The 13303-nt window shown below is 36.9% G+C and overlaps 1 protein-coding gene across 4 annotated transcripts in view; it reads right to left on the bottom strand.

Annotated features, from left to right (window-relative positions):
- Positions 1-4193: 4193 nt before the first annotated feature.
- The window catches only part of LOC135256726 (T-lymphocyte surface antigen Ly-9-like), a 40551-nt gene continuing 31441 nt past the window's right edge, over positions 4194-13303 (bottom strand). For 3 of the 4 annotated variants that reach the window (XR_010330503.1, XM_064338816.1, XM_064338813.1), the window contains one exon: positions 4194-5070. Coding sequence is in view for 3 of the 4 variants with exons in the window: in XM_064338816.1 (XP_064194886.1) it covers positions 4964-5070 (107 nt within the window). In the remaining variant the exon portion in view is untranslated. Of the gene's footprint in view, positions 5071-5189; positions 5301-5806; positions 6080-13303 lie in introns of all 4 variants that reach the window. The other variant, XM_064338814.1, reaches the window with a different exon arrangement.

Genomic DNA, 13303 nt, shown 5'->3' with positions numbered 1-13303 from the left:
ATATTTTTTATTAAGAGAAGGAAATACTAAGGATATGTGGGAGATTTATGGTAAATGGTGTTGGGAAACAGACAGTTTTGTGTATTCTGCGTTTGGGAAGTTTCCGCTGGGCCCCAGGGGGGAAGGGGGTGAGCCCCCCTGTTGTATTCAATTTCAATGTGAATGGTACCTGTTTGAATAGGTAGGATGGATTTGAATTTGAATGGTCCAATCGGAAGGAAGCACAGCCTCTATCACCAATCAGAGGCAGTGCTCCCTTTTAACAATATAATTTCACAATATGCAAATACCAGTCTACTGGAAACTGTATAAATCTGATCACCCACCAATACTATTTTGAACTTCCTTGCTGAGTTGTTCCCGTAGCCGGCTGCGTAATAAACCTTCCTGTTTTTACTACAAACTTTTGATCTGCTTCTTCCTGGGCTAACGGTCATTTTACCTGTTTTTGGGAACATCTTGATTCCCCTACAATGGTAAATGGACTGCATTTATATAGCGCTTTTATAACTGATGCCTCTCATTTGCCAGAGCAGTTAGGGGTTAGGTGTCTTGCTCAAGGACACTTCAACATGCCCAGGGCGAGGTTTGAACCGGCAACCCTCCGACTGCCAGACAATCGGTCTTACCTCGGTCCTACATTCGTTTTTTTTTCTTTCTTTTCTTGCAAAATACAAAATGACCCATTAAATGAAGGAGCATGAAGACACAAAAGACACATTTGGGTATTTTGTTAATGTTCATTTTGATTGCTTTGTAAAAGCAATCATCCTGGAAAATTGAATAGCAATTCAATGCCAATATTGGGCCATGGTCCTATCTCTGTTAAATTAGTTAATAGCAAAATAATATTCCTTTTATATTTTGCAGTGTTTACTATGAAGTCCAAAAGAATTAAACATTATTATAAAGTCGGAAATTAACAAAAGGTTACGAAACATACACTTTGCATTTTAATGAGCCTCAGAAAATAGGTAATGAACATTGTGTCATGGTTTTGGGTGGATGTATCACCCAGCTCAATTCCTTTCCCCTCCTGCTTCACTAATTCGAGTGTGCCACATCAATTGAGCTGAATGGGTCGTAGGCCTATGCGTGCAGATTTCGCTCTGCTTGCAAGTCCTCCTGCGCTCATTGGTTAGAGGTCAGCAGGCGTATTTAGTGCGTTCGCAGTTGCACCTGTCGAACCTTACATAAGGTCTGTGTTCACAGAGAAACAACGCTTTAGTGTCGCCTATACACGAGAGCCGGTACTGGTACTGAACAAACTCCGTATTTCGGTTGGTCTCAGGAGGTATTATTTTGAGAGAGCGAGAGAATTGCGGGCGTAGTTTCACCCTAGCTTATGTTAGCTGTCTCGAGGCCTCTTAGTTTCCGTTCTTGTGAGTGGAACTGTCGCTTAGTTCACCTTCGGGTGCATTTTGCTTTCGAACTGTTTTCTATAGGCTTTCGTTTACTCCTTCTCCTCAGTTCGGCATTTTCCGGCTTAGCGGATTGCCTTATTTTATTTGGGATAGTCTCCCGTGGAGTGAAGCCCTTTTCTTTTCTATTTTTTTCCTCCTATATCCCTGTGTCTCTTAGAGACTTGGTGGTTATTCTCTTAGTGGGGAATAGCTTTTTGAAACCTGTCCTGTCACGTCTGGTCTTCCTAATTCCCCACTCCGTCACACATTGGATGGGAGATGTGCCATGTTACAGGTTAGCTGGGCATACTACATCCCTATACAACACAGCATTTACACTTCTGGGTTTCACACAGAAATACCTGCAATTAATTTCGACACAGTCCTTATTAACATTTGTACCCTTTGACCTATAAACACATAGAAACATGAATGTTAAGATTTCATAGAGAAACCGTTTTGTTTCCTTCCTTCAAATTATTAAAACAATGGAAAGTAATACAGTACTACAGTATTCAAACATTGTATTACTTTAAACGTTTTTAGTGTAGAACATTTAATGTTAATGCTGTTGTTTCAGAAAATAATCTTGGTACTAACCTCATGACTGCTTCGTGGCTTCAGTTGAACTAACCAGAACATGTTTACGGATAAACAGTGTAGGTGGAGCAGTGCTGTGTGGTATGCGGGGGTGTGCTGTGCCCGTTTCTGCTTTTGTCTGAGATCCACAATGCAATGTTGCACGTTTTTTTGTTGAAATTAAACAACCCATTTCATTTTTTTTTTTAAATGGTGTTTGAGAATTGGCTACTTACAAAGACTTGTATGCATCATAAAAGATCAACAGGACACTTTGAACATTGTATGTTCTGTAAAATTTCTAAATCTGTCCTAAGAAGTAAACACATTCAATACTTTGTAAAGGAAAACAAAGAAAGCTGCACACTCTTCTGAACATCAACATTTTGACAAAAACGGTCAGGAATATTGAAACTATACTCTTTTGGAATCATTGTGTGGATTGAAATATAGCTATTTTCAATAAACCACATTTGCACATGTCACATTTCTCTGCAAATTAAATTACCTATTTTCTTAGATTGCAATGCTGCAAAGAAAGACTGGCTTGCATTTTTGCTAGTGGTAGTTAGAAGGAAGGTCAATGCAATAATTAAAAACCAATACCTGCAGATCAATTCTACAGACCTGAGGCAGGAAGAGAGCTTAAGTTATCAGAGATGGCATTTTAGCATGCCTCCACCAGAGGTAAGAATACATTTATAGTGGTAGGGTGTGTTTTTAAACCATAAAAATTGAGTATGAATAATATTTCCATATGCTGCTATATTTAAGATTTAATTGGCCTTACTCTTGGTGAGTAAAAAACAAAGAACAAGTATACCCACTAATTTAAAACAGTCAGCACTTATACCCACTAATCTAACAAAGATCGGACCATCTTTCAGACCTCTCTCAAGGTAAAGGTTACATATACAGTATATGGTGCAATTTGCGGTCTTGTTTTGGTTCCATGTATACATGCTGCACCTGTGCATACCAGCTATCATATCATCAGTATGATATGCTTGCCTCTCCCTCAAACCCACAGGTTTCTAAAATTAATCTGTGCATGAGTGGTCTGCTAATTTTCCGCCTGAGTCTAGCAGGTATAGCAACAGCCAGTTACCGACCAACAACCCTAAACTGATCACTGTGTTCTTATACCCATGACATTTTCTGCTTTAACTGCTCAGTATAAAGTCACTCCTGTGAATTCTGCACCATTACATTCTTATACCCATTTGTACCATTAGATTACCATAAGTAATCCAATAACATGTGCTATGATGTTATATTTAAATTTAAATGTTATTTAACTTTACCTTAAATAACTATATATACATTTCCTGTGCTTAAGCTTCATATGTAACTCCGTTAGATGTCTTTTGCCAGGCAGTGGCTAAGTTGAATCATAATATGCATTACTGTTCTTGCAATAGTTTGCTTGTAGGTAACAACTGCAGTGTTGGCTTCTATTAATGTTTCAAATCATGTGAAAGTAAGGCTGGACCCGGCTGTGAATGTTTTTAATTTAATTGTAAGTAGAGCAATTAACATTCTGCCCATAAGGTAAGTCCTTTTCATACACTAAAGGAATTCAATGAAATGGTTAAATGGATTATGACTGAGAAAAACAGAATTGTAATGAGGAAAAGAGGAGAAAACAGCTCCCTCCCCCCCTCCACACACACACACCTACGCACACAAACACATGCACAGACAACACCACTGATCATGTGATCATACAATGAAATGGGTTTGTGTGGGTGTTTGTCTCCACAGGCCTTCAATTCTGTTGCACAGGCTTTCAATCACTACTGAACCCACAAAAGTTCTTCAGTTATACACGAGTGACCACATAATGTTCCATCTGACATGAAAGGTTGCCCACACCCAGACTCTTTTTATTTGCACGTGAACCAAGACAAGAAAAATATGCATGGGAATTGACAGTTTTTAAGAACAAAACAAAAACCATATTGGTAAAAATGTTGAAAAAAAAAAGGTTACTTTATTACAAAACTGACGGCAGATTTAACCAATATCAATCTGTCCACAATTATGTTTCATGCCGCATAAAAAAATTGTTCTTTAATAAAATAAAAAATTATCAAATGAACATCACTAAATTAAAAAATATGCATAGATTTTCAAGCTAAATTACACATCTTTCTGTTGTTGTCAGTTCTTAAATAGTACTTCAAAGTGTAAATGCTTTCGTAAACAATGTATTAAAAAAGTCACTTTATTACAAAACTCAGTGCTCAGCCAGTATTCAGTGCTGATACAGAGGCAGCTTTAACCAATATCATTTTGTCCACAACTGTGTTTCATACTGTATAAAAAATTTGTTTTAAAAATACTTTAATAAAATAAGAAATTACCAAATGAACATCACTAAATTGACAAATATTTTAAAATTTTTTCAAGCTAAATTACACATATTTCAGTTGTCAGTAATTTAACATTTAATTATTTTTATGCGTAAATGCTTTCGTAAACAAAATGGCACAGTATATTTACAGATTTGGATGGCACATATTAGATGGCAAGTTATACCTTGGTGGGGCACCATGCCCCATACCTATGCAGCACCAATATACAATATAATATCGCTCTTTCATTAAGCTGAAATTCTTATCCAGAGTGATTTACATGGCTGAAATGCAAAGATGAATGAAACAATCGCAGGAGGTAAAATAAAATGAAAATAGAATTCATTAGCTTCCTTTGTTTCAGTTGCCAGCAATGATTTATCTTGGAGTCATTTCAATAAAAGATGCACCACAGATGGAAAGCTCTAGCCCGGCTTCTCACCAATGAGCCGGATTACCTCTTTAATGTATCACTGGCAAGGACCTGCTAGAATGTTAGATTTCTATTCCTTGATTTAAAGTGTGTTGTTATAGTTTAATTTCAACAGGGCTTCACATTCCCCATTGGCTTTCCTTCTTCCTGTCTATATAATGCTTGAATATTTAGTCTATGCAGAGGTCCTCTCAGTTGCCCCTGAGATAACTTGAACAAAGCGTGCTGACATATACTGGATCAATGGAAGGCACTGCGGATGGTGGCTCCTCTTCCATGACCGGCTCATCAACTTCCACTACAAAAAATAAGCATTTAATAAATTTGTGTCATTCCCTGCCCTAGTTATTTGAGATAACAGTATAAAACTGATTCCACATGGCATGTCTTGCTGTTCCAGAGGGTGTGGATCATTACCTTGAATTGTTTCACTTTTGTACTGTTTCTGCTTTTTCCTCTTGTACAGCAGTATTAGTACTCCGAAGGCAAGGAATGCTGATGTAGCACACAAGGCTGGAACCCATGTAACTGAAAAACATATTACAAAGTGACATTCACATAAACATTGTTTCATTTATCATCTTTTCAGGAAGCTTATGGGTTATTTTTTCATTACATTTTTTACATTTTGAACATATTTGGCTTATACCTGTTTAAGAACTTAGAGAGAATGCATATTCAGTTCCAGATTCTTCAGAATTGCTACTCATTGTTTACTGCCAGAACACTGTTCTGGCAGTAAACTGTTGGAAAATGCCATTGATATTTAGCTAAAATGTCACCTGGTCATTGCTGTAGATTACAATCACCTGATATTCCTGCACTTCTTAAGCAAATTCTCATTCATAAATGAAAAATATGCTACAAAAGTGATGCTATGCAGAAGAAGGTGGAGCACTTCCACCAAATGAGCACACAGCTGCCACTGTAAACAGCAAGTTCATAATTTCCCTGCTGTATGACAATTTGTGACTAATATATTTAATTACTTATAAGATTTCCTGTCTCTTTGTAATACAGCATTGTGGGTTCACCTTGTGATCGTTGCGGGAAGCACATTTCCAGATCAACAGAATCGCTGGTGGCTCTGCTGACCGGGTTATGGGCTGTACACGTGTATGTTGTGGATGGAGAGAAGGAGTGTAACTGGAGGTCTATCGCTTGGTCCAGGTGCACACAGCTGTCATTACCACAAGGGGGCAGAGTTTCCCAGCTGTAAGTCACTGCAGTCCCCTGACTGCTGAAGCAGCTCAGACTGACATTACTCCCCAGGCACTCAGCTGTGATGCTGGGTTTAGAGATGGGCTCTACAGGAGAAATAATCAAAAATTTTAACTTACTGTAACTACGTGTTCATATTGGTCACAAAGCAAATGTTTAAACATACGATAATAGGCTCTGATCATTTGATATTATCATGTGATTGTAAATTCTATTATTTGTTAATGTCAAGAATTATTGTAATTTTCCTGATGGTATTAGCAGTGTTGTTTAGCTTAAATTTGGCCTCATTTTCTATGTTGATTTACTCCAAGTGTACAGCCAGCCAGTGTAATCAGTCCCTGAATTATTCTTGTCAATTCTGATAAAATTATGCATTCCCTATAATAATGTAATAAAACACTGAACAAAATGAATAACAAACTATGGTGTTTTCCAAGTGAAAAATAATTTAGATAATGTGAAATGTGCTTTCTGCCAACTTACCAAAAACCTGCAGGTGAAAGTCTGTATACTTCTGTGGCTTAAAACCTCCCGATGTATAGTCTATTTTAACTTGATAAAGGCCAGAATCTGATAGGCTTAATTTGTTCAGCCATATCGAGTCATTGCCAATGCTGACCCTTCCCTTATATTGTTCTCGAACAAAAGTGGTCATGTCAGGAAAATGCTCTTCAGCTATTGTAAATGTTTTAAAAAGAAGATAAACGCTGTATCTTTGGTTGCCCTCAGCTGAGAAAGGAAACTTGATGCTCTCCCCCACTTTCACTGCGATGGTGGAACCAGTTGCAGTTTCTGCCACCCCCTCACTGCACCCATACTGGCACACTGTAATAGAGAAGAGGATTAGTTACACTGCAATAGAGATGGGGATTATTCATAGTGTAATAGAGATTATGAATATTCACACTGTAATCGAGAGGGGGATTATTTACATTGTATCACAAAGAGTTATCGCATTATAATGCACAAAGTTGGGGTTACCACTGTAGAAGGTGGACGTTGTTTGCATTAGAGTAGTTTATGAGATATGGATTCCTAACTGACTTGAAATTCCTTTGGGACCTTAAAACACCTGCAAGCACCAAAAAACATTGGATTCACAATGCCATTTCATTGGCTTTTGAAAATAATTAACTTAACGCTAATGCTGTTAATAAGGTAGCCCCATGTTCATTTCATGTGGGACATTTCATGCAAGGTTCAGGGAAACTTACAGTTGTTAAACTAACAATGAAATAAGGAAAAGTTTTCAGTCTATGAAACTGAGAGTGATTTTGCAATGTAATCATCGGTCAATCAGAATTACTGAATTTATAAATTATAATCACTTGTTTTTTTATGATTCTGTAATTCATGGATAAGTGCTTGATAGAAACCAGTCCTCCATGCCAAACTTTTGTTTTTATTTTTCAAGGCATTTCTAAAAAAAAATAAGATTTTTTTTTTAATCGTCAGAATCTTCCCCCGAGTGAGTCATTTAAATGAATTCGGTCTCAAGCCTCAATTGAGACTGAACTTGAGTCACACATAAACATTAATTCTTACAAGTTTATAATTTATTATACAATGAATTGTATTCAAAGCATAGGCTTAAAATGCTGATTACCTATTATATAAAGAAGCATAGCTTCAGCATGAATCCTCCTTGACGTTTTGAAAGCTTGACATTGAGTGGTCATTGTAACTGTAAAAACATAAGGTAAGGTAGTAACACGTTAAACCTCTTTTGTCATGGTCAGTCCATGTCACACCTACTGTAGCCTATATAGCCTATAGCTTACAAGCATTTCAAATCGTTAGCTACACATATTTCCAGGAATATTAGCCTAGACTGGTTGGACACGCATTGTGTCGTATCTACAAAAAAGGTTGTGAAATATAGATTAAATCTTATTACATTTGAGACGAATTAAAATATACTTACTCGTAGTGTCAAGCAGATATCTTTCATGTCCCGCTCATATTCCATTTTCCCATTTTATTTTTTCCCAGCCAATAGGCACTAGTTTCCGACTTCGACCTGCTTGGACTGGTATGCGTCAGGTTTTTTTAAACCAACTTTTGTGGTAGTTTCACGTCTATCTGGTGTATTCTTTGTATTGCTCGGACCGTATAAATCACTGTGTGTTTAGCTCACATATGACGACGCGGAAATTGGCTTTCGATGAGAAATTCCCGGTCCACCATAAATCCACTGGGTAATCCGATTGTGTGCTTTCGCGGTCTTCTTCGCGCTTTAGCTACATTTTTCAAAACTGAGCGACGGCTCAAATAATAAACTGAACAATGGTGGTGGGAATGTGACGAAGTACAGTTATTTTGTCTTTTTTTTACGCGTTCACTACACGTGTATTTTCAAGGCTGTAATATGGAAAGATCAGGTACCCATGCTACCCAAGCGTCACACGATTTTTTCCTTTTCAAAAACTTCTCCGGATTCTGTCACGTTATATCCGGGTAATCCAGGCACTGATGTAGCTTTGAAATGATTAATACCGTTTTGAAATAATCCCGCTCCGAGCTATAGAGCAGCAGATCCTGAAGTATCTCTTTGGTAAAACATACCAAAAATTGGTAAAACATAGCCTTACGCATGTAAATACCATGAAAAGCTGATTATCTGTACTTTTGTCTCATATTCTTCTGATCTCAAATCCAAATGCCTTAAGTATATCGCAGAAGTAATAGATTTTGCTCTACCTTTGACATAGTTTGGAGAGCATTGTTTGTACATTACCTGTCTTTTATGGTCAAATGTAAAAAATCACGGATGCTTCATTTAAAATCATTTAGTGTGCAACAAAAAAATACTTTTTGTGATGTCATTGTTTAATATGTATTTACTATAGAACAACAGTGAATGATTATCATGTATTTTATTCCTGCCTTTAGAAAGAATGCTTTACTCACATTTTCATGCTCAGCCTCTTGTGGCGGTGTGTGTAAAGCCTGATTTATACTTCATTGCACGACGCTTCTTGGAAGTACTACGCAACAAAGTATACATTAGGCTTAAGAAGCGAGTGAACGCTGTATGTGGTTATTTTGGAGAGTTTCCTTTCTGATCATTTCTTGTTTACCAAGTCAGGGTCCATGCTTTCTGTATGCAAAACATTTAACATGAGCTTTACTTTAAGTGGTTTGTCCATGACTTTAACAAAAGTTTTTTAAAAAATTAATTAACAAAAGTTTTCTTACATATCAAAAGTGTTAAAACTTTAAAAAAAAAAAAAACTAGCATGTTATTCAAAGTTAAGGACAAACCACACTGGGGTTAGGTTGAACCGCTAATAACAAAAACACATTATACTGTTGCAGTATGAGTGATGAGCTAGACAATGCATAAAGTATCCGCAAGCTGGTATGATGCCTGAAGGAAACTGGGTTTTCATTGATTCTTATACAGTGGCATCCATAATAAGTGGAGCCTAGACAAATGATTGATTTGACACTTCATCATGCTCTGTAAATGAAAGTAGTCATGTTTGGTATTTTGTCACATATCCTCTGCATGCAATGACTAATTGAAGTGTGCGATCCATAGATATCACAAGGTGCTGAGTTTCTAAAAAATAAGAATTGTACCCAACAACTTCCTAGCTTTTTAGGCACTGTTAGCTATGCAAACTGCATGATCTTTGCTTCATTCATAATATGGAGTATTAATTTAATTAATTTGTTAGCAGCATTGGGGAATAATTTAGTTTAAATGCGAATATGGCTATTTAGGGCAGCTGACTAGTTTGTTGTGTTAGCACAGGTATTGTATTAGCCATGGCAATTTGCATTGCATTAGGGGATTCAGTAATTTCAGTTGCACATGTATGCTTTTATATGCATCTTGTCCACTGCACAAATGAGTGCACTTTATTTCATTTTCAGTCTATATAACTTTATACACACAGCATTTGTCTAATAATTAAAGTTTACTGCATGTGTACACAGTGTCTGTTTGGTGGGTCAGTGAAAACAGTAAGCCACTTCATCAAGTGTTTGTGGAATGGATGATGATAAATGCTGGTGAAGACCAGATATATCCAAATGTGTAAACTCTGCCAGTAACATTTCTGGTACTCTAATAGGTCAACATATTTATATGGCATAGCCCCTGCACTGAATTAATAACTGTACTGCATGTTTATGTCATCAGAGTGGGGAATACTAAAAATAAAAAATACAGTTTATTAAGAGAAGGAAATACTATTTTCCTAAGTATCACTAAGGATATGTGGGAGATTTACATTCGTTTTTTTTTTCTTTCTTTTCTTGCAAAATACAAAATGACCCATTAAATGAAGGAGCGTGAAGACACAAAAGACACATTTGGGTATTTGGTTAATGTTCATTTTGATTGCTTTGTAAAAGCAATCATCCTGGAAAACTGAATAGCAATTCAATGCCAATATTGGGCCATGGTCCTATCTCTGTTAAATTAGTTAATAGCAAAATAATATTCCTTTTTTATTTTGCAATGTTTACTATGAAGTCCAAAAGAATTAAACATTATTATAAAGAAATTAACAAAAGGTTACGAAACACACACTTTGCATTTTAATGAGCCTCAGAAAATAGGTAATGAACATTGTGTCATGGTTTTGGGTGGATGTATCACCCAGCTCAATTCCTTTCCCCTCCTGCTTCACTAATTTGAGTGTGCCACATCAATTGAGCTGAATGGGTCGTAGGCCTATGCGTGCAGATTTCGCTCTGCTTGCAAGTCCTCCCGCGCTCTTTGGTTAGAGGTCAACAGGCGTATTTAGTGCGTTCGCAGTTGTACCTGTCGAACCTTACATAAGGTCTGTGTTCACAGAGAAACAACGCTTTAGTGTCACCTATACACGAGAGCCGGTACTGGTACTGAACAAACTCCGTATTTCGGTTGGTCTCAGGAGGTATTATTTTGAGAGAGCGAGAGAATTGCGGGCGTAGTTTCACCCTAGCTTATGTTAGCTGTCTCAAGGCCTCTTAGTTTTAGTTCTTGTGAGTGGAACTGTCGCTTAGTTCACCTTCGGGTGCATTTTGCTTTCAAACTGTTTTCTATAGGCTTTCGTTTACTCCTTCTCCTCAGTTCGGCATTTTCCGGCTTAGCGGATTGCCTTATTTTATTTGGGATAGTCTCCCGTGGAGTGAAGCCCTTTTCTTTTCTATTTTTATCCTCCTATATCCCTGTGTCTCTTAGAGACTTGGTGGTTATTCTCTTCTTGGGGAATAGCTTTTTGAAACCTGTCCTATCGCGTCTGGTCTTCCTAATTCCCCACTCCGTCACACATTGGATGGGAGATGTGCCATGTTACAGGTTAGCTGGGCATACTACATCCCTATACAACACAGCATGTACACTTCTGGGTTTCACACAGAAATACCTGCATTTAATTCAGACACACAGTCCTTATTAACATTTGTACCCTTTGACCTATAAACACATAGAAATATGAATGTTAAGATTTAATAGAGAAACCGTTTTGTTTCCTTCCTTCAAATATTAAAACAATGGAAAGTAATACAATGTTTGAATACTGAAGTACTGTAGATTCTACAGTACTACAGTATTCAAACATTGTATTACTTTACACGTTTTTACAGTGTAGAACATTTAATGTTAATGCTGTTGTTTCAGAAAATAATCTTGGTACTAACCTCATGACTGCTTCGTGGCTTCAGTTGAACTAACCAGAACATGTATACGGATAAACAGTGTAGGTGGAGCAGTGCTGTGTGGTATGCGGGGGTGCGCTGTGCCCGTTTCTGCTTTTGTCTGAGATCCACAATGCAATGTTGCACGTTTTTTTTTGTTGAAATTAAACAACCCATTTCATTTCTTCTTGTTTAAAACTAGTCTCTTGAGGTACAATAGGTATTATTTTTAAATGGTGTTTGAGAATTGGCTACTTACAAAGACTTTTATGCAGGTATCATAAAAGATCAACACGACACTTTGAACATTGTATGTTCTGTAAAATTTCTAAATCTGTCTTAAGAAGTAAACATATTCAATACTTTGTAAAGGAAAACAAAGAAAGGTGCACACTCTTCTGAACGTCAACATTTTGACAAAAACGGTCAGGATATTGAAACTATACCCTTTTGGAATCATTGTGTGGATTGTAAAATTTATTTTCAATAAACCACATGTCACATTTCTCCCCAAATTAAATGATCTATTTTCTTAGATTGCAATGCTGCAAAGAAAGATTGGCTTGCAGTTTTGCTAGTGGTAGTTAGAAGGAAGGTCAATGCAATAATTAAAAACGAATACCTGCAGATCAATTCTACAGACCTGAGGCAGGAAGAGAGCTTAAGTTATCAGAGATGGCATTTTAGCATGCCTCCACCAGAAGTATGAATAAATTTATAGTGGTAGGGTGTGTTTTTAAACCATAAAAATTGAGTATGAATAATATTTCCATATGCTGTTATATTGAAGATTTCATTGGCCTTACTCTCGGTGAGTAAAAAACAAAGAACAAGTATACCCACTAATTTAAAACAAAGAGCACTTATACCCACTAATCTAACAAAGATCTGACCATCTTTCAGACCTCTCTCAAGGTAAAGGTTACATCTACATTACATGGTGCAATTTGCGGTCTTGTTTTGGTTCCATGTATACATGCTGCACCTGTGCATACCAGCTATCATATCATCAGTATGATATGCTTGCCTCTCCCTCAAACCCACAGGTTTCTAAAATTAACCTGCGCATGAGTAATCTGCTAATTTCCTGGCTGAGTCTAGCAGGTATAGCAACAGCCAGTTACCGACCAACAACCCTAAACTGATCAGTGTTCTTATACCCATGACATTTTCTGCTTTAACTGTTCAATGTAAAGTCACTCCTGTGAATTCTGCACCATTACATTCTTATACCCATTTGTACCATTAGATTACCATAAGTAATCCAATAACATGTGCTATGATGTTATATTTAAATTTAAATGTTATTTAACTTTACCTTAAATAACTATATATACATTTCCTGTGCTTAAGCTTCATATGTAACTCCGTTAGATGTCTTTTGCCAAGTAGTGGCCAAGTTGAATCATAATATGCATTACTGTTCTTGTAATACTTTGCTTGTAGGTAACAACTGCACTGTTGGCTTCTATTAATGTTGTTTCACATCATGTGAAAGTAAGGCTGGACCCGGCTGTGAATGTTTTTTATTTAATTGTAAGTAGAGCAATTAACATTCTGCCCATAAGGTAAGTTATTTTCATACACTAAAGGAATTCAGTGAAATTGTTAAATAAATTATGACCGAGAAAAACAGAATTGTAATGAGGAAAAGGAGAAAACAGCTCCCTTCC

This window comes from Anguilla rostrata, chromosome 6 (genome assembly GCF_018555375.3).
Source record: "Anguilla rostrata isolate EN2019 chromosome 6, ASM1855537v3, whole genome shotgun sequence".
NCBI lineage: Eukaryota > Metazoa > Chordata > Actinopteri > Anguilliformes > Anguillidae > Anguilla > Anguilla rostrata.
Note: the sequence above shows the minus strand (reverse complement) of the source record. Positions and strands in the feature narration are given on the sequence as shown.